The 22,701-nt window shown below is 39.5% G+C and overlaps 1 protein-coding gene across 1 annotated transcript; it reads left to right on the forward strand.

Annotated features, from left to right (window-relative positions):
• Positions 1-12,339: 12,339 nt before the first annotated feature.
• On the forward strand, positions 12,340-22,550 carry TLR3 (toll like receptor 3). Its single transcript, XM_068681431.1, has 7 exons — positions 12,340-12,360; positions 13,050-13,161; positions 13,585-13,830; positions 15,457-15,905; positions 16,752-16,943; positions 18,512-20,337; positions 20,916-22,550. Exons 4-7 carry the CDS (start codon positions 15,465-15,467, stop codon positions 21,142-21,144), a joined length of 2,688 nt encoding a protein of 895 aa, XP_068537532.1. The 5' UTR covers positions 12,340-12,360; positions 13,050-13,161; positions 13,585-13,830; positions 15,457-15,464; the 3' UTR covers positions 21,145-22,550.
• The last annotated feature ends 151 nt before the right edge of the window (positions 22,551-22,701 follow it).

Consider the following 22,701-nt stretch of genomic DNA (forward strand, 5'->3'; position numbering starts at 1 on the left):
CATGATGTGTTTCCAGGCACTCTAGAGGAATGTATTTGTGCACACAATGTTTTATTTGCTTAAGAGAACAAATAACTTTTTTGATATCCTTTGACCTTCTTTTTTCCCCCTTTTTAAATTTCAAAGCTGTTGATGTAAAACTTCTGTGAAAAGGACAGGATAACTTGCAGAGAACAGTGTTGTAATGTCTACTGTAAGTGTTTTTAAAGAGCCATGATACGTTCTGTATCCAAATGATTAAGGAGATCTTTTCTGTGCAGCGGCGCTAATCATTCCTTCAATTATTTCCCTGAATAGCTTTGAGAGCTCTCATACCTCATATTCCTTCATCTCATGTTCCATGACAGGAATGAAAATTGTCTGTAATTACGTAAAGTGGGCACTACTTCCTATGTGAGTTCATGAGATGTGTAAAAGCATAATCCTATTTGTATCTGGTATCAAAGCTAGGTAATATTCTCACATATGGGGAAGATACAATGGAGCTGTGATTGGAATTTTTCAGGTGATTTCTCCCTAGAACAAGTTGGCAACTTGGAAAACTATGCTGTAAATTAAAACTGCCCATCCAAGCAGCTGTAAATTGCGTGACCAGCACTTACTCAGCAAATAACTTCCTGTGGACCTCACTGACCTTGTCAGTATTGTGAGGAGCATGGCTTCAGATAGAGAGAAATTGCTTTTGAATAGTTGCTCTGAAAATGTACAAGCAGGCGTCTCTGTAACAGGAGGCATGAGGAAAGTCTAAAAACATGAGAAATTATAAAACATAGGAAAAATCTTCTTTTTTTTTTGTGTTTGTGGTATTCCTGATTCATAGCTTTCTTGCTTTTTCCTACTTTGCATTTAAGGTTACAGCTCTAAGAATCTTTTTTTTTCTTTTTCCTGGAACGATCTCAGCTTGCTTGAAGGGCGAGTCCTTGGATGCCATATTTATGTCAGAGCCATCTGGCTGACATGTTCATTGAATTAACATGCAAAAGTAGTAACATATTCTTATCCCAAAGTTTTACTTCTGATATAAGGTCAATTTAAAGCCAAGTTCAGGTTTTCTAGGAATCCAAAACATGCTTATGTAATGGTCACAGTTGGCAATACTATTGAAATGTGCTGTTCTATGGATGCAGCAGCCCTCCTTGTATTTGTTTAACTTACAAGTAAAAATTACGTATCGAAAAGGCCTTACTTTGAGGCATTTTAGTGTTAAATCCCAGATTCTGTTTTTTTTTTTTTTTTTTTTTTTTTTTTTCTGTTAATTATTCATTCCGGCAAAAATCATCCAGGTCACAAGAGACAGAAATGGTTTGAGCCCCCTCCCCCCCCCCCCCTTTTTTTTAAAAGCTTGTATGAACAGCTTGCTTCCCTCATTTTTTGATTTTTGTAATTCATCTTTTACTTGATCTACAAGGTGGACAAGTTACAGAACTGTACTGTGGATCATCTTGCTGTTTGATAACAGTAATTTTATTTGCAACTTATAGGGAAGATAAAGAATATACAAGAATATACACCAACAAGTCCTCCACTAAATACAAGAATATACATCAACTTGCGTATATCCAAGTGCTGTAGCAGGTCGCCAACCATTTCCTCATGGATAGTGAGGGCCACATTCTGCTCCCCATCCCCTTCCACTAGTTCAGGGTATTGGGTGTCCAGAGAGCAACTGGTTTTGCCGCTAAAGTCTGAGGCAAAGAAGGCATTAAGCACCTCCACCTTTTCCTCATCTTTTGTAACTAAGTCCCCCCCCGCATCCAGTAAAGGCGGGACATTCTCCTTAGTCCTCCATTTTGCATTAATGTATTGGTAAAACCATTTTTTGTTGTATTTGATGGCAGTCGCCAGATTGAGCTCCAGATGAGCTCTGGCCTTTCTAATTTTGTCCCTGCACTGCCTCGCAACATCCTTATAGTCCTCCTGAGTGGCCCGCCCTCTTTTTCAAAGATTGTAAACTCTTTTTCCTCCTAAGCTCAAGCCACAACTCTCTGTTGAGCCAGGCCGGTCTTCTTCCCTGCCGACTCGTCTTTGGGCACGTGGGGACAGACCGCTCCTGCGCCATTAAGTTTTCCTTCCTGAAGAGCGCTCAACCTTCCTGGACTCCTCTGCCCTTCACAACCTCCTCCCAAGGGACTCTACCAACCAGTGTCCTGAACAGTTCAAAGTTGGCCATCTGGAAGTCCAATACAGCGGTTTTACTGGTCCCCTTCCTGGCTTCTCCAAGAATGGAGAACTCTACCATTTCATGGTCACTCTGCCCAAGACAGTTTCCAACCACCACATCTCCCACCAGTCCTTCTCTGTTTGTGAAGAGAAGGTCTAGCGGGGCACCTCCCCTGGTAGGCTCACTAACCAGCTGCATCAGGAAGCGATCTTCCACGCTCTCCAGAAACTTCCTAGACTGCTTTCTCTGGGCTGTGTTGTGCTTCCAGGATATATCTGGGAAGTTGAAGTCCCCCACGAGAACAAGCACTGATGATTTCGCAACTTTTGTCAGCTGCCTGTAGAACTCCTCATCAGTCTCCTCATCCTGGTTTGGTGGTCTGTAACAGACCCCCACCAGGATGCTTCCCTTGTTGGCCTTCCCGCTGATCCTAACCCATAGGGACTCAACCTTATCATTCCCAGCCTCAAGTTGTGCGACATCAAAACTCTCTCTGATATAGAGAGCCATACCACCACCCCTTCCATGCTGCCTGTCCCTTCTGAAGAGCATATAGCCATAGATTTCAGCACTCCAGTCATGAGAGTGGTCCCACCACGTTTCCACGATGGCAACCAAGTCATAGCCTGCCTGCTGCACGATGGCTTCCAGCTCCTCCTGTTTGTTACCCATGCTGTGTGCATTGGTGTAGATGCACTTCAGTTGGGCCATTGCCTTCTCTCCCAGCCTTGCCATTGTTACCCCTGGCACAGCTCCAACAATCCTCGTTTCAGCCCCATCCCCCTTCTCACCTAGTTTAAAGCCCTCTCAATGAGCCCCACCAGCTCCTGGCCCAGGATCCATTTTCCCCTTAGAGACAGGGACCCGTCTGCGGCCATCAGGCCAGGTGCCGAGTAAAGTGTCCCATGGTCAAAAAAAAACAAATTTCTGTGTTGGCACCAGCCTCTGAGACACGTGTTTATCAGGTGGACTTTCCGTGTCCTCTCTGTACCCCTCCCTGCCACCGTAGGGATGGACGAAAACACCACCTGTACTCCCGCTCCATCCACTAACTGTCCCAGTCCCCTAAAGTCCCATTTGCTGGTCTTCAGGCTTCTCTCTTCAATGTCATCACTGCCAGCCTGGACTATTAAAAGAGGATAACAGTCGGAGGGGAGAACCAGGTTGGGGAGCTTTCTGGCAATGTCCCTGACCCTGGCCCCAGGGAGGCAGCAGACTTCCCTACGGGTAGGGTCAGGCCGACAAATAGGGCCCTCTGTTCCCCTGAGAAGGGAGTCACCCACAACAATCACCCTTCTTTCTGTCCTGGTGGAGGCAGTCCTGAGGCGTGGAGTTGACTTCCTCGCCCCAGGCATCCTCCTGGGAAGACTTTCTACCTCTTCCTCAGCTACTGGTCTCTCAAGCTCCAGGGCCTCAAACCTGTTGCGTAGGGGCACCTGTGAAGGTGGTGCCAGTAGGGTGGGGCATCACCTGCGATGTCCAGCAGGGACCTGTTTCCATTCCTCCTCAACTCCTAGGTCCCCTGCCTCTGCCTGACAGCAACAGGGCAGGGGGTCCACCCCCATTTGGGGTGTCTCACCCCGGGGCCTGTCCTTCAGGCTGTGCAGGGAGTTGCTCCACAAGTCTGTCTCGTGCTCACACTCCCTGATATCCCTCAACCTCTCGACCTCCTTGAGTTCTGCCACGAGGCAGCCCAGGTCATCCACCTGCTGGCCCCTCACGCACACAGTCCCTCTGCCCCCCGCAGGTGGTAGCAACAGGCTCAGGCACTCCCTGCACCCGGAGACCTGAACTGCTGCAGTTTTGCGCGGGCAGTCGGTCTGGGTGTGTACAGACTTCCTGGAGAGCACACTGTGCCTAGTGTACACCGCTGCAGCTGAGCTAGCGGTAGACCGCCGTTAGAGGAGGTGTTCGTATGGGCGGGGGGGCGCGCTCTGCCCTGCCTGCTCGCCCTAACTGCAGGAACTGCCGCGCCTCACCCTCCTGCCGCGCCACGCCCTGTTTGCCCGTCCTGGTCACCGCGCTCCCTAGGGGCAGTTTATGAACGGCCGGGGCGGGGCGCTGCTGGCTCCGCCTCCGCCTCGTTGTCGCCACGTTCCCCTCCCTCGCGAGGGCTGCCGGGTTCTGGCCGCTCCCTCGAGTGGGCTCGGTGCCAGAGAAATGAGCCCTGCCTGCCCGATCGCCAGAACGCGTCTGCCCCGGAGCCGATTGGCTCGGCAAGTGGCCTCTTTTGGGAAGAAAAAAAATATTTTTGTCCTCTGTACTGGCCTTAGAAGCAGGAGTTATTAGGAGGTTAAACAGTGCAGCCCAAAGAAGCACTATTTGCCTTCTGACTTTTATGTGTGCTTAGGTATGTCCAGCCATTCTGAGGTGAACCAGGGCATTGCTCTTGTGTACTTTGAATTATTCGTGGACTGCGGAAGAGTGGAGCTTGCCTTCTGGTTCTCTTGCAGATTTATTATTATTATTATTTTTTAAAATGTCAAATTTTAATCTTTCAGCGAACACTAACACTGTGGTAATGTCCAGCGTTTAAGGTTGTCAGGTGCTACGAAAATTCACAGATACTAAAATTAATTCACACAATATCCACCTGCCTATAACAGCTATCTGATGGGAGCAAAAGAATGGAGTAAATAGCAATACAGTAGTGTGTTTAGGGAAACTGACAAAGCTACACGCTTCATGATCAGTTCGTTTTCAATACAGGTGACAAAAATCTCATAGGAAGAACTGAAAAAATAGATTTTTGAGCTGTTGATTCCTAATAGCTATATTTGTGCATCCAAATAATAATGTGATATTGCAGATGACTGCAGATGCCCTAGTCCTCTATAAAATGGAAAACAAGTTTCACCAACACCTATAGAATACAAAAAATGAGGAAAGAATTGTAAAATGGCCTGCACAGGTTTACACTGTATAGGTACCTCAAATGATAAAATACCTTCTGACTTGCATGTTGGCTATTTGCCACACATGTTGCTCTTATCTTCAGTGGCAATCAAACATGAATCTCCTAGTAAGGTTTTTTTGGGACAGAAATATTAACCACATTATTCACCACTGCTCCATCAGTTCTTGTCCTTAAATACAGAAATCTGTCTTGAGATCTAAGTCTGTGTTCTGAATGTTCTGCTAACTGTACTTCAACTTCAAAACAAATGATTATTACTATGTGTGAATCAATTTCATAACTAGAATGTCCTGAAAGTGCAAATGTGGGCATTTTAGGAAGGCATTTGTCCTCATGGCAGCAAGCAAAGTATGCATATAGAGACTTAACTGAATCAGAAGGTGAGAAAATCTCAGATACTTTGTCAGTTAAAAAAAAAAAAAAGAGACAAAAAAAAAAAAATCTTTAAGTGCTTGCAGCTCTGTTTTTGCATATTTTTTATGATTTGTTTCCCAGAAAACTGTTATGATAGTTTGTGGTCAGTCTTGTGGGAGGTTATGGCTTGTATCTTAGGAGTAGTAAGTGATTGTCAGGCATCTTGCCACTGTCATAATGAAGCAAATTTACAACAGCAGTTCCTGCAAAATTCAAAGCTGTTAAATACAGTCAGGTCCATATGTTACTCCTTATGTTATTTAGATAAAATCTGGTAAACTCAGCAGCAGCAGGCCTATGAGACTGTTGATGACAGTACACATCCCAGAGTCTTTAAGGCTGTGGACTTGGCTTTTTGTTCCTAGCTGCAGCTGAATAAGATGATGCATTTTGTGTACATGACATGTTCAGTTATTAGGAGTATGAATGTAGAATTTCTTTAATTCTACCAAATTTAGTTCAACAAATCAAGCTGTGATATACTTGCCAGGGCAAATAACTCTGATGCCCAGCCAGTTGCAAGATCAGTCTTTACGTTAGAAACATTTCCTTTAAGGAACTTTGGACTTCAGGAGCTACTTTATGGGTTTACATCTACCAGAAAATAGAAATCAAATGGCTTGTGTCTTTTTTTTTTGGAGAAAGTTAATGCTGACATCTAGTGGTGTTTTTTTTTTTTTTTTTTCTTCTTTTTTTTTTTCTTTTTTCTTTTTGCATGTACAAAAACAGAGATTTAGTAGATTGATCAATAAATGTGACAAGTAACCTGATTCTTTGATGCTGTCTTTTCAAAGTAATCTACTAAAATATGAGACTGTTATAAAAAGCCTTACTGTGGAAAAAACATCAGTACTAATGTTAATGCTATGCTTTTCAAAGGGTATTACTGTCTTGCATAGAAAGGATAAAATAAATTAGTGTTTTCCCTGTCTTTCTTGGAGTTAAAGTACCTGAAATATATTTCTCATATTATCTGTTATTAGCTTTATTTGTTATAACACAAGTGCAGAAGTATTTTTAAAATATTCTGGATAAATTATTTTTGCATTAAACTACATGTGATCTATTACTCATAATAAAGCAGTGACTAATAGTCACAGGTCTCAAAAGGTAAAGGGATTTCAATGAATGTGTTCAGTATTTTACTTCTATACTTGATCATGTAGAACCATATATCATGAAACCTGCTGTATTTGCTGCATCTGGTTTCTCCAAGTAAAAGCAGTTTTTTTTAATGCTTTCAACTGATATTTTTGTGTGCGTTAACACAGGGAACACAAATCAGAAGAGATACATAGTACCTACTGTTTACAATGTTAGTAAGGAAGATCATTTGCAAAAAAGGTACTTTAGCTGTATAGTTTAGGAGTACAAATATCTAGTTTGAAACACCTTTTCTGATTCTGTATACACATTCATATATCTTCATTTTATCTACAGATATTAGGCAGATTAAAGGTGCTAAATTTGAAAAGGGATGCATTTGACTTAATTGTCTTGTTTATGAGCATGGCCATGACCCTCATTTTGCAGAGGGTTTCACAATGTGGTCAGGAACAGCCTGGCACAAAACATTCAACTTATGGGTTATATTTAAGAGGAAAGTTAAATGTAGGCAATTTCTTAGGCAGCCCAACACATGTGCTTTTCTTCCCCCAGTATGCATACACTGTAGACTTGACATAAGCCATCCATGCTGAACTTAAGTAGTTTATTCAGATACAGTGACGTTTCATTTCTCACCCAAATACCTGGATGTCCAAATACTGGTTTCTAGTAAAGAGAGTAGAAAAATGGTGACTGTCCTGTGGTATACAGCCTAAACTCTCAGTCCTAAAATTTTTAAAGGTTTCTAATGTAGACATAACGTGGTTGTATATGTTAGCTTTTATATGAAGTTGGAGAATTTGAAATATTTTAAAAACTTAATCACAAAATAAGTTAACCTCTGATCCAGACTACACTCATTATAGCTCTGCTTGAGGTTTGTGTGATATTAAGAAACTGTAATACAAGTGTCAACTCAGAGTAAAATGAAATCCATAATGAGTTGATGGAAATTGTCCTTTGAGGTCAGGATTTTTGCTCACTGAATTTTAATTAAAACTCAACTGTTTCAGGATTTCTTTCTGTTACATAGCAAAGTAGCAGTACTCTATAGAAGGCTGACATGAAAAGGACAATGTTCAAATCAGTTTGCTGCCTCACTATACACAGATATTATACCATCAACACAAAGTTAACAGCTACTCTGAATACATGCACAGATATATTTGGCTAGGTATGTTAATATCTCAAAATCTGTAATTCTCGTGTTATAAATGGCTTTAGTTTTAGCTCAGAATTTATTTGAAAGCAGCACCTTAATCTCCATTCTGCTAAGCAACTCAGCAATACAGATTTCATCCAGTTTTGAGATCTGATGGGTGTAAACATGCAATATAACATCAAGACACTAGGAAGGCTGTGTTACTCAGAAGTCAGTATCTTGTTCCATGGTTAAGTATGTATGTATTTTTATGTACTGAGGAATACTGTTCTCTTGATGCATGGTGACTTTCTTTCTGATGTTTTTCATGAAATTTGTGTTAATTTTCAAGATACGTCTGTGGAATCAATATTACAGCTGAGTAGAAAATTTTTACTAATAGAATGGTTTTCAAACAGAACTTCAAGCCCTGGCAAATGGACTGGTTTTGCAGTGAATCAGGGTGATTGGATTCTTAGCATATTGCATGTTTGCACACGATCAAAAATATTTAGTATGCAAGACTGAAGCTGCTACGAGGTAGAATCACACAACATGCTGCAACAGAGACTAGTTTCCAGCACTTGCATTCACTGACTTGAAACTTATATTTAAAGACAAATCCCCCAAAGCCCCAAACTTCCTTGCTTACGAACGTTTCTACCAGTAAGTTTTAATATTCACTCCAAGTCGATGCAAAAAAACATTGCTCAGGAATCACTAAGAGCTAAGGAATGTGAGGCTTCCTTTCTTCATTTTTGGGGCCTTAACATCTGTATACTGAACTGACTTCAGGCTGTAGGATCTTGGTTCCTTTTGAGAGGAGTCTTTCAGTCATAACTGAATGCTACGGCCTCTTTCCATGAATGCTGCACATTAGCGATTCCAGGTGTTGGGACAGGATGCACTGCTTGGGTTATGATCAGCTCTCAGGCTGGGATGTACCATTTACGTGTTCATCAAAGCTAAGCCATGGACACCAATGCCCATCTGAGTTTGCAAACAAGTCTTTCTAAATGCATTTTTCTATGCTCAAAACATTAAGTGGTAGGCAAAATAAAATAAAAATTAGCCTCAGGTAATGTGTCTTGTGCAATATAGAAAAAAAATCAGTCTAATTTTAAGTCATTGAATCAGGTCTGGTACTTTATATATTGTTTATAAAATGTTTTCCTGACTTCTAACCTTTTGTAGACATAATTACTGCCTGTAATGTTCATATTTCCAATACATATATAAAACGAGCCTTGCAAATTAAATTAATTTGGAAATGTGTATTAATCATTAAACATTTTTTTTTTTTTTAGCTAGTTCTAATAAGACACTTCTCTATTTTTGTGACTTTGTTCTGGCTAGAAGGAAATGAAAGATATCGTTCCACACTTTTATTTATAGCTAAAAGATTTCACAATCTTAATCTTTGAATAGCAACAGGTTTTAAACTCTGTAGATGAATTTAGCAAAAATCTAACACACTGATATTGAAATTCAGTTCTCAGATTTTAACCTAACAAAATTATAATTAAAGGCTGATAGTTCTGATAATGGTTATGATTGACCTTGCTTGGTTTTCTTCCCTGTAAATGTTTTCCTAACTCAGCCTTAGCCACTTCTAAAGAGTAGGGGCTACATAATGGCACTGCTAGCGACGAGGCTGGAAGGGCTCTGTATTGGGCTCAAATGGTCATTGTGTGCATTCCAGATCAGAATAGAAAAAAAAAAAAAAAAGAAAAAAAAAAAAAGATATTTTAAGCACTGGTAGAGCAGAAGTTTCATTTCAGCAAAGCTGAATCGTATTACTTCATCCTACATGTATGCTTGTATTGAACTTCATCTCTTTTGCTACATTTGTTATATTTAACATATATGGATCATGTTTACCATTACTGAAATGAAGTACTAGCATGTCAAAATGGCAATTTCTGCCTCCAAGAACGCTCCACTGATACGATTTGGTAGTTTTTTACTCAAAAGCTTTGTCCAAGGAGTTGTTTCCCTAAAGCACCTGTTTTTTTTTTTTTTTTTTAAATAATAGTAGCAATTTATTTGGTTATTCTGCTAAGCAACCAAAAGATTGTAGCTACTGAGAGCAACATAAAGAATCTTCACTGCATTAAGAAGCATGTTCAGGATCTGTCTCGCACCTTGTAAATGAAGTTAGATGCAGCATCTTGGGTGGAATAAAGGTAAGGAAGCCTGAAGAATGACTTGTTTTATTCCTGAAGCGAAAATGAGAGAAACAACAGTGAATAGGTGTGGTCAACAGATGTAGCTGGGGCCATTTTAAAGAATTCCTTTTGCATCTGAAGTCAGTTACCAACAAAGCAAAACATTTGAGGGTGGGGAGGAAAAGGGTGAACCAAGCGTGTGTGTTTGTGTATTCATTCACTTATATATTCCTGGCTTGTGCATCTTACTGCTTTGAGCTTTTAGTGAATCTGGGCTTCTAGGGCTTTCAGGACACAGTAATATTGAGGGAAAGGTGCAATTCAAAAAGGTTCTGGATATAACTGAATACAGATTTTATTAAATGGAAAGGTCAAATCCAGCTGTGATTCTTTTAAGTACAGTTTAACTTTAGAAGCTAGAGATCACAGAGATCACATAGCCTTTAAAGGTATAACCTTTAGTGGGGAAATATTTTTGAGAGGTTACACTGTGAAGTTACACTGTGAACACAAACATGAAAATCTGCCAGAGAAAAGGGGGAACATTGAAAAAGGAAGAGATTCTGAAACCAAATTATTAAATGCTGTGAGAAAATCCCGAGAAATAGAAATTATTGCAAATTAGAAATATTTGATGTGCATGCTGAATTGGTAGAGCTGGATAAGAACAAGATTTTAGGAAGGTTGCCATCCTCACTGGAAAATTCTTAGAGCCAGAAATTGCTATATTTTTTCTATAACATGAGAATACACGCAAATCCCAAATCCAAATGTCTTTAATATTTTAGTATCTAAAAAGTTAAAACATTTCATTGTAAAATATATATACTTAAAAAAAAAAAATCCAGTGGTGCAAACATGAAATACTGATAACTCTTTAAAAACAAAACAAACAAACAAACAAAAAAAATCCAAACAAAACAAAAAAAGTGAAACATTTTTACCTTTGCTAATCCAGACTAAAATGTTAACCTGGAAGCAATTCCAGGTTTCTCTGGGATTAGGATTCTCTGGTTGCAAAGTAAATTGCAGCTTGTCCCGCAGTAAATGTGATTTATTGTGGAGGTGCAGTTGATCTCCAGTCATTGCAGCACATCAGGAAAGTGTTGTGACTGCTCTCAGAGTTTTTCAGGTAACTTCCAAGTGTTGAATAGTTCAGCCTGTTTATTGTTGCCCACTGGGTAGCTTAAAATCCAAACTATGGCCTGGGTTTTAAGCCACCCGCCCAGGCAATATCTTCAGCTAGGGAAAAAAGAAATTTGTGGAAAGATTCTTCTGTCTTTGGCAGTACCCAGAAGTTTGGGAGAACACTAAAATAAGCATATGGTCTGCTTTAACATTGATCTGCACTTCAGCCCTCAGGTATGCTTTTCCACTTCTGCACCCACAAAAAGCTAATGGAAAAATCAATTTTTACCACCAGTCACTGCTAAATTAACTGTGATGAGTTAGCAGCCTGAAAAGAACCATTGCACTCAAAAGGCACCTGACCTATTAGATTCTTCAGCAGCACAACTGAATTTGTCTAAGAACAGTGGCAGAAAAACATCTATTCTTCTTTCCTTAGAGGTAGATAGAAGCTTGCTTTATCTGCCCCACTGTCCTCTCATCAGTTTTCCTCAAAGCTGAAGGATGTCCCTTGTCAAGCCTTGCCTCAGATCTTAACTGTTCAGCTCTCTGCTCTTTCCTGCTTGCTTGCTCCTGGTAGCTTGGCTCGCTTCCAGACCTCTTTCACTTCTTTCTATACCCAACCACAATATATGGAGCTTTTACCATGAGCCATGGGTAGTGTCTGTGTGTTATTTTGGGTCTTCCCCTGATGCTTGCAGTCTGACTTCAGTTTATGAAAACACTGAAATCCCACTAGCCACACGCTACCGTGTTAACACCTGTATGTATTTAAAGAGAAGATTAAGATTAGTAATTTTCCTTTTTGCTTTTTCTCTAGGCTAAGTTTCGGTGGCATGTTTGTTCTGGGAGTGTTCCATCAGATACCTATGTTCCCACCTTCTGTGCCTGGAGTCCAAATAAACTTAAAGTGGGTCTGTGCAGCAGCTGGCTGCTCTCTGTGGTCAGCTGGGAGTGAAATGGCTACATATCCAGGATTGTGCCCCACTGCCTATTGTCACCATTCAGAACCAACTGATGTGAGTTGCTTTCATCACCCACCATATGGGGTCATTGCTTAATTTTGCTGTTTCCCTAAATTATTCTTTGGACAGGTGGACTGCTTGACTTTTTCCTTCACTGTGAGTTCACCATGTCCTTTACAGGTCTTGAAAACACAACTGCCATTTAATTTACAGTGAAGTTATGGAAACTTGAGAACCTGATGTGATTTCACATCACTGAAATAGGCACAGATGTGTCAACTTTTGTCCTCTGCCTCAGAAATCCTGTACTTGGTGAACCTGCACTGTCTGTTTATGCCCTAGAGTCTGCCTTGCACAGTGTAAGTTGCTGGTTCTTCCAAATCATGCTGCAAAATGGCTAGAGGTGTTGAGCAGGAATCAGTTGAGAGGTGAGATCAAAGAGCAGCTTTCACCTTGCAAAGAGTATGGTGTAGAGGGAAATGGGATGCAAAATACCTGACAGTGTTGCTGTGCTACAATAATGCTCTGCAAAGGTTGTTTGTTATTCTGTTTCATTGCCATCAATGCAATCCCTTCTGTTCCAGAGCAGCAGAGTTGTAAAACATAGAGGGAAGATCCTCCTCAGAGTAATTTAGTGTGACAGCATTTACTATCAAATTATCTCTGCAGAAGCACACGGGGCAGCAAGGAACAAATTTATTCTTCCCACAGCAAGCTAAAATGGAAGACAAAAATTTAACTATGAAATGGGAGTGAAGCAGGCCTTAGAACATCTCAGCTGCAAAGGAGCGTGGTTCTGCTGTCCATTTTGGTGTCCTAACTCCAAGGATAAGTACTAGTTTATACCAGGCAGTTGCTCTGCCTCCCGGTGCTCTCCAGCACTGCCAAGCTGCCAGTGGTCCCAGATTTAACAGGACACAGGGTGGCAGCCAGCACAGTCTCCCTCCCCTCCCAGAGCTCCTGGCAGGTGGAGGGTTAACATTTTCCTTCGGGCTGTGATTTCAAGCGCTTTGAAGGAAGGATTATGGCCACTTTTACTCTTTTCTAGGCAAGTGCTTCGGCTACTCACTCTACTCCAGTGACTGTACTTCAGGGACTACCTGAAAATGTGAGCTGAGCATATGGCTGGATGAGCCCTGCAGAGGCTTCTTGAATGAGAGGTTTGTGAGCCTCCTGATTTGCGACACACAGGTGCACCAATGCCAATGTAGCCCAAGCAGCAGGACCTTTTGTCACAGCCAGATGCATGTATTGGACAAGTCCTCTCTTTCCAGAAAAGTGATGAGCAGGTCCCTGGAAAATGCGAATTCACAAATTGTGTTAAAAGGAAAAACATCTAAAAGCTGTACCTGAAACTTTTATTTGGACTTTAGGAATCATTTCCTTATTTTATTGCAATAGAAAATATTTGATTACTGTATCTTACAATTAATATATTATGCTGTCACTTACGTTCCCTTTTTAAAGAGGCATACTTTATTTGGCTCTGTAGGACCCTTATGGTGCATTGTTTCCACATAAGAGTAATATCCCTATGCCAGTAACCTGTTAGTAACATATCTGCTTTTGGGATATGTCCTCAGTTTTTTTTTCAGAGACACGGGAATTAGCCAGGATTGTTGCTGGGTTGTGTGATGCTGCTCATCTGTGAAACCCCTGTGCACTTCCAGCAGCAGCTGCCCTGCTGGCACAGAGGCTTGCCCATCTTCACTTTCGTTTTCACTTCTCCTTCCGGCTCCGGGCAGCTTCTTTCCCGATGGTTTTCATGCACTGAGGAACATGTGCAGTGCCTGGATGCCCCCAGACTGGAGGAGGTAAAGCCCACAGTGGTAAGTAGACGCTGTTCTTCAGGTATTTGTAATAAATATGGGTATCAGAGAGGCGAAGCTAAAGCACTGCTCAGGCGTTTGGCAGTTTCCCTGGTCATAGATTTCTCTGGGCTTGCACAAAGTCGGTGCCCTTGCTGTTTGCTTAATGAGAGTGTGCTTGGGTGCTTGTGTCTTGCTGTGAGGACCCCAGCTGGCAAGAGGTATTTATGTTAAACAGCAAACATCACCGGTGGAGTGGGAATATCACTCACTACGAGATGCTGGAGGATCCCTTGCTACAGTTCTCCAATTTTAAGATTCTTCCTAACAATATTGATGGTTCTGGTTCTGTCTGCCGTCCCTTAAATATTATTGTGTAACCTTGTCTTTTAAAGCTGATAGCGGGGGTGTGTTTACTTCACTGGATTCCCAACCAAAGCATGAAACAGTTAAAGCTGTTTCCAGACTTCCTGCAATGAAAATGGCCAAGCACAAGGAGGCAGCCCTGTTAGCCTCACTGGAAGTCATCCAAAGAACTGGGGCTTATATTTGTATCGTGCATTTCTTGCTCCTTTCAAACTTTAAAGATGAACTGGCAATAATTACCAAGGAGCCTGGCAGCTATCTTATCTTCGTAAAACAACCCTCAAACGTATGCAGGCTAGAGGCATCAAACAAGCTCCCCCTTTGGTTTCCTGCACTCTTCCAGCTCCTGGGTTGCAGAGGAATGAGGAAGGACAACGAGTGCTTCATATTCCTCAGCTGGAGGGATAGGGGGCTGTGTTCAGCTGCAGGTGTAGCAGGTCAAGCTGCCTGTGGGACTGCCAGGTTCGGTTACGTGCTGTCCCCTCACCTCCCCTGTTCCCTTGCCAGCAGGAGGTGAGCGGAGAGCCAGGTTGAGTGAGCCACAAAGGACAGGGCAGGTCCACATGCAGTGCCAGCAAGGAACTGAATCTTTATTAGGACATTTTAAATTGTCCTAAAAATGCCTTGAATCTATGGACAGCATTTTCTCTACAGCTTGGCTCTTCTCTCTTTTTTTTTTTTTTAATTTCTATTTTTTATTAGGTCAGTACAGGTTTAGTTTGTTCTTTCTCATTCGCCTTTCTATAGCCTGGTATTCCTTCTTTTATTAAAGCTCTAACTAAAGTTAGACAAGCAACAAAACAAAAATAGATGGTTAGAATTTTGTGTGAGTGGCTAGTAAAACAAAAACTGGCAAGAATTGTAAAATAAAGAAGTGGCATTTATATTAGGCATTCTTACTGCATATAGCTATAAATAATTAAAGTGTAGTAAAGCTCAGAGCATAGATAATTAACACTGAAGGGCCTGTGCATAATTTGTCATATTTATTGTACTTTATGCTTGTTAAATCAATCCAAAATTAATCAGAAAAAGGAAAATGATTGAAAATTTGCACTGATTATAGATAAACCATTGGTAGATTTTTAAACATAATTATTTCCAGCAAAGAGTGATTATTAAACATACCTTTTCCATAGGTAAAAAATAATCAGTGTTTGCTCCATATAAAACTACATGATTTCTTGTGCCTGGCTTGCTTAGCCTTCAGGTTAAGTTATAATGTATGAATTGTGTCAAAATGACTGTAATTTGTAATGCAAATTCATTTTGCCTTTGCAGATAAAGCCATGGGAAGTGATATTCTTTGTTGGAAGAGCTTATCTTTGAGACTGGTGTCTGTCTGCTTGCTGTGTGCATCAGTTGGAAAACAATGTCAAATCAGAAATACAATGGCAGACTGCAGTCACCTAAAACTGACTCAAATTCCTTCTGATCTCCCAAACAATATAACTGGTTTGGACATTTCTCATAATCAGCTAAAAAAACTATGTCATGCAAACCTGACCAGGTATAGCAAGCTGGTTTACTTAAATGCAGGATACAACATCATCTCTAAACTGCAACCAGAACTGTGCAAAAATTTGCCCCTGTTGCAAATTTTGGTGCTAGAACATAATCAATTGCATGAGCTCCCTGACGGAGCATTTGCTTCCTGCACCAACCTGACTGAGCTCAATCTAGGATACAACATAATAGATGTAAAAAATGATCCTTTCAAGACCCTGGAGGTAAGCTAAAAATGCACCTTTTCATGTAAATAAAGTATATATGGGGAATTTATAGTATGTGTGTACAAAACAGCTGCCTATTTCCGTTTGAAAATACCCAGCATATAACCTTTCTTCATCCTTTTTCTAAAGAAAAGGCCTAGTGGCTTCTTGTGTTAGAACACACTGAAGTCCCAGCCATCCCTGAGAGTCAACGCTCTCCTTCCCCTGTCCTCTGCTGCATGCCATCAAGGCATCACTCCATACAGAATCCATGCTGAAAGAATAGCAGCAGCAGATGAAGCATAGGGTGGAATGGCTGGTCAGGAGTCTGAGTTGCATGAGGTCTAAAAACAGTAGCTAGCCTAAATTCTCAAGGTCAAGGCATAAACACTCAGACTGTGAAGACTGATGCCTAGGCTAAATGTAGTGTCTCCTAGGGCTTCGGGGACTGAAAGAATAAGAAGGCTTTTAGCTGCCTTTGTTTTTCCTGCTAGTTCCTATGTGGTTAAATATTCTCTGTGGCATTTATGAGGTTGGGGGTCAAGGAAGAGCCTAAGGACAAAAGAACATAGAGGCAATGTGTGGGAACTAATTGTCCTACAGTGTTCTAATGAGCACAGCTGTGGTTTTGGGCAAGGCTGAACATTTCTGTCATGCTCAGTATTCCAGTTCAGTTATATAAAATGCACTGGCTTGCATCACAGGACTGCAGACTCTCGACTAAGTGTGAAGGACTATAGCCAGCTTTGGTAGTACTATTTGTAGTATTGCAACCAATTTCTCATGAATTAGACAACTGCAATATTTCAATTTTTTTATTACATAAAAATATTTTTTATGATTCTGTTTGCATCTTCTCTGCAGAACTTGAATATTTTGGATCTAACTCATAATCACTTGAAGTCAGCAAATTTAGGATTGCAACAGCAGCTGAAGAACCTCCGTGAGCTTGTGTTGTGTGGCAATCAAATCACTGAGTTAAAAAAGGAGGACCTCAGTTTTCTTAGCAACACTTCATTGAATAGTCTTGATTTGTCATCAAATCCCCTGAAAGAGGTAGGAAGTATTTCAACAGAAATTCAACTGGTGTAAGTACAAAATTGAACTATCCTGACTTATCTCATATGATTGTATGGCTGATTGTATGGCTTATGTTTTATACATATAATTTGAATCCACCAAGATCAAAGTTAAAACCATTCTATTATACACAGAATTGCTCCTGACCCTCAATAGTAATACACAATTATTTTCCTGACACTTATCAGAAAGAGGTGTTCTCATGCAGATCAGAAGTCTCAAGCAAGAGATAGATTGAGTAGCTAGCAGGGGTTGGAACCTTTGAGGGGTTGGAACCAGACGGTTTTAAGATCCCTTCCAACCTGAGCCATTCTATGATTCTACCTCTGTGAGCCCTCATCATGTATATTCTATGCAGTGGTTTTTTTTTTTTTTTTGTATAAACTGAAGGTGAACAGCTGAAAAAATCTTTCTAAGTCAGGGAGAAAATATGATATTATGAAAGACTAATTAAACAATCTATGTCTCCCTTTCTAGTTATCAGAGAGAAATTTCATTTGTGTATTTGGGCTACTCCACAGAAACAATCATTACAGAGAAGTACATTCACTCTTCACTTAAAAAAAAAAAAAAAAAAGGCATTGTTTGCTCTGCCACCTACCTCACTGCTTTCTACCTTGTTCTTTCTGAACCTCTCAGTGTTAAAACACAATTCATTAAAGAGTAATGTTAAGTGTTGCAGTTCCTGCAGTTCCAAATTGGTTGGCCTCTAGGCTTCATGCCTCTCTGTTGCTGGTGCAAACTGTAATAAGGCCATAGACTAGCTCACTTGAGGAAACTCTACAGATTTCTTGGCTTAGTTATCTTGTAGCCAGGCTAGTTCCCTATATGACCACATGAATATCCATACTGGCAACAAGTGTACAGCCGGTGGATAAGTGGATGGGACTTTGACAGAGCTACTTTATGCTAGTTTAGCTTGCTCTGAATTTACAGGACTGCTATCTGAAAAGCAGCCTTATGCATTTGAATTGCACTGATAAATGGAGTATTTAATTATTCAGCTGGCATGTGAAATCAAATGAGGGGTCAGCACTATAACAGAGGCTTGCAATTTATATCATGGAAGTGTGTAGTATCATGGTTCATGAATATAGATTTTGTTCAGATGGTTTTCTTCTTGTTTTAACTGAATGCCTAAATCATTGTTTTTACATCTGTTTTTGCTCTAGTATATTGGTATCCTTAGCAGAAATCAATAAAAGGAAGATTAAAAGAGATTATCTCTATTTCTATGATACTTGCAGCAAAAAAAAATTCGCTAGTTGGATACACAATTGTAATCAACTTTCATCTGACTAAGAAACCTCTTATTTATTCTAAAATAGTACCACTCAAAATTATAATTGTATTAGAATTTTAGAACCACTAGCATGTGAAACAGTATTCCAAGAAGTTTGTCTAAACTCAGGTGTGGAAAAAGTTGGGAATTTTATTCTGTTTGATGATTTCACTTGAATACGCTTCCCAGATTTAGGCTTTGCGGGTCAATTCTCTTCTGTAATCCCCTTGCTTAGGCCATTTTTTTTTTCCTTTTCTTTTAGTTTCACACAGGATGTTTACGTGCAATTGGAAATCTGTTTGGCCTTATACTGAACAATGTTGAACTTGGTGAAAATCGCACAGAGAAACTTTGTACAGAATTATCAAACACAGCAATTCAGAACCTCTCACTGAGCCATGTGAAGCTTTCATACATTAACAAGACAACTTTCCAGGGACTGCAAGGAACAAATCTCACAGTTTTAAACCTTTCCAAAAATTCTCTCTCTGTGATAGAAGACGACTCATTTCAGTGGCTTTCAAATTTAGAGTACTTAAACCTGAAGGATAACAGTATTCATGTATCTTCACATTCATTTTATGGATTGTCCAACGTCAAACATCTGAATCTGATAAATTCGCTCACTGGGAAAATTGAAGATTTTTCCTTCCATTGGTTATACCACCTGGAGTACCTTTTAATGGATAATAACAATTTTCCACGAATCACTACTAATATGTTCACAGGTCTGAACAACCTGAAATACCTGAGTCTTTCTAACTGCAACATAAACTTACAAAGAATAACTAATACAACATTTTTATCGCTTGCTAATTCCAGCTTGCAGGTTCTCAACCTCACAAAAACAAGAATCTATACAATAGAAAGTGGAGCATTTTCCTGCTTGGGACACCTGAAAATTCTCGATCTTGGTCTTAACGAAATTAGTCAAGAGCTCACAGGTCATGAATTTAAAGGTCTCAATAACATACAATATATTTATCTTTCCTATAACAAAAACTTGACTTTGCGAAGTGAGTCATTCTCTTTCGTTCCAAGCCTTAGAATGCTGATGTTAAGGAAGGTAGGTTGCAGTAATCTGGCAATTTCTCCTTCACCTTTTCATCCTCTACAAAATTTGACTGTCCTGGACATCAGCAATAACAACATAGCAAACATAAAGGAAGATTTGTTTGATGGACTTCACAAACTTGATATTCTGAATTTGCAGCACAATAATTTAGCTCGACTTTGGAAACATGCAAATCCAGGAGGCCCTGTTCTTTTTTTAAAAGACCTTCCCAACTTGCATGTTCTAAATTTAAAATCAAATGGGTTTGATGAGATTCCAGTTCAGGTTTTCAAGGGTCTGTTTCAGTTAAAATATTTGGATTTAGGATCAAATAATTTGAATCTGCTTCCAGCAACTTTATTTGGTGACCAAACTTCTCTGAATTCATTGAACCTTCAGAAAAATCTAATAACCTCAGTTGAAGAAGAAGTGTTTGGCTCAGCTTTCAAGAACTTGAGAAAACTAGAGATGGATTCCAATCCATTTGATTGCACCTGTGAAAGTATTGCTTGGTTTGCTAGTTGGCTTAATGCGACCCAAGCATATATACCTGGATTGCAGTCTCAGTACATTTGCAACACTCCGCCTAAGTATCATGGTACTCTGGTATTGCATTTTGATAGCTCAGCCTGCAAAGACAGTGCTCCATTTAAGCTTCTGTTTATGATCACTACTACAGCTGTGATGCTACTCATTTTTATTGTTCTTCTCATCCATTTTGAAGGGTGGAGGATAGCTTTCTACTGGAACATTTCAGTAAATCGAATACTTGGTTTTAAAGAACTTGATAGACTACAGGAAGAGTATGATTATGATGCTTACATTATTCATGCAAGACACGACAGGAATTGGGTGTTAAAGAATTTCATATCTCTGGAAAAAAATAAGCAATTTGAAGTTAGGTTTTGTTTAGAAGAACGGGACTTTGAAGCAGGCATATCAGAATTTGAAGCCATAATTAACAGTATAAGAAGGAGCAGGAAGATTATTTTTGTTGTGACTGAGCATCTCTTAAAGGATCCCTGGTGCAAGAAGTGAGTAGAACATAAAACACTGTATGTAAGGGGACAAAATTCTTAATAGATTTTTAACAAGGTAATCCTTATTTTTGCTATGTAGATTAATTACAAATTCAATGCAAATTCTACTTTAGTATATCAAAATTTTTGAACAGTTACAAAATTAATAAACTTAAGTGCTCTACATGTACACTAATGGATATTTGAACCTCTGTCAATATCACCTCTGTAGATTGCTTTTCCCAAAATTACACATTTGAAACACAGTAACAAGTTTTGTTGTTGAGATCACTAGCATACAAAGATGATTTTTATTTATCTTTAAACAACTATTTTCATTACTTCTTTGTAGTGATCTTGAAAGGGAAGGAAAAGACTGTACGATTTAGATTATATTTTTAGATCGTAATTTTTTCTGTAGTTAAAAAGTAATTTAACACAAGTTGTAACACTTTCTTATCACTGAATGTACATTAAAATCCGTTTATAAAATCAGGGTCTAATGTGCTAGTATGTGAGCTGTCAAAAGAACTATTTGTCCTTTCTTTCCCCAGCATGAAATAAAATACATTTTTGTCTTATTTTTGCTTCAGGTTTAAGGTGTATCATGCTGTTCAGCAAGCTATTGAACAAAGTCGGGACTCCATCATACTGGTCTTTATTCATGACATCCAAGATTACAAGTTGAATCATGCACTTTGCTTGAGAAGAGGAATGTTCAGATCTCGCTGCATCTTGAAGTGGCCAGCCCAGAAAGAAAGAGTCAATGCATTTCGTCAGCAATTAGTGATGGCACTTAAATCTAATAGTAAAGCACGGTGAATGTTGATAGTCAAACTATCAGCTTTCTATCATTAGAAAACTAGCAAGCTGTCAGTAAAAAATGAAAAAAAGTTTGTCATACTGGAAAAATACAAGAGTCACTAATTTAAATGTAGTTGTCTACGGTGCAATTCACCTGCACCAAGGTGGCATTATTTAAAGTGGACTACAATTGATAGTCATTTCAGTCTGTGTATCAAAAAGCAGTTCTTAAATGACTGAATTCTGAAAATTCTGAATGACTGAAGTCCTAGGGGAAATGTCCATCTGACATAATGTGGAAAAGCCATGGGCTCTCTCCTTTAAAGGGGTATGTAAAAGAGAATGCAACAGAAAGTAGAATGGACACTACTATTTGTTTTCAAAATAGAAGGGGTGATTCAGAGAGATTAAACTGGAAAAACTTTCTATATGAAACAAGTAAGTAACATGGAAATTATTTCTGTAGTCAAAGCCACTAAAAAGGAATAAACCAGACAGAATTCTGTATTGTAATTTCTTATACATTAATTTGGCTGTTTCTTCCTTCCTCCTTCTGTACTTTTCAGAAGCATGGGGTAGTAGGCAATTGCATAATATTAAGATACAGATTTACAGGCTAGTACCTTGATCTGGAGAGAGCTGAGAACGAGGGAAATGTGCTCTGAAATGATGTTTATCATGTTTGAGACTGTTTGCAATTTTATGGAGTGTTTGAGCACAACTTATTGACTCTACACATTTATTTGTATATTTCTGTTAATGTTTAATTGTTCCTTCAGAGGAACTTTCAAACTTTGTCTTCAGTTTTCAGTACTTGTTTGGTCTTTCATTAGCTGAGGAATATTTTTACTGTTTTTCCTCTAGCATTTCTCTCGTCAGCTTCAATACCTCCATTATTCCAAGAATGTTGTTTTACTGCTTTAGACAATAGATTTCAGATGGTTCAATAGTTAACATTTTAATCAGCTTCTCTTATGGTTTGTTAAATTCATAGATTAAAAACATCGGGTGTTAATAGTTTTTTTTTTTTTTTTTTTGTCCCATGATGACAGAAAATAAATAAGAAATATATAATGAAACAGGTTTTGCATGCACTGGAAGAGAGAAAGGAGTGTTGACTGCCTTCACTGTCTCAGGAAGTCCTGGAGTGAAAACAAAAGGCTTTGTTTACAGATGAAGTGATAGATGATGATTCCCTAATTACAGTAATAGGATTATCCCATTGTGATGCTTTCATCTCATCTTTCTGTCCTTTTCAGGCTAAGTGACAAATTCTCTCTTCGTGCATGGGCCATGAAAGTTGAGGAGGCAAGGCAGTGAGGATGGGGTGCCAGATATGCACCATGTCAATTGTCCTTTCTTTTATTTAATGATTAACGTGAAAGGGTACCTATGTTTACTACATCTGTAATGACACACACACACACACACAAAAAAAAAAAAAAAAAAAAAGAAGCAGAATTTCTCATTTCACCTCGATATAAATGGTTTATATTCACATGTACATTAAAAATACTGTAACATTGCAGAGAATACACAAATAAATGCTGAGGTGAAATGCGATACAAGAGGCCA

Source organism: Anas acuta, chromosome 4 (genome assembly GCF_963932015.1).
Source record: "Anas acuta chromosome 4, bAnaAcu1.1, whole genome shotgun sequence".
Lineage (NCBI taxonomy): Eukaryota > Metazoa > Chordata > Aves > Anseriformes > Anatidae > Anas > Anas acuta.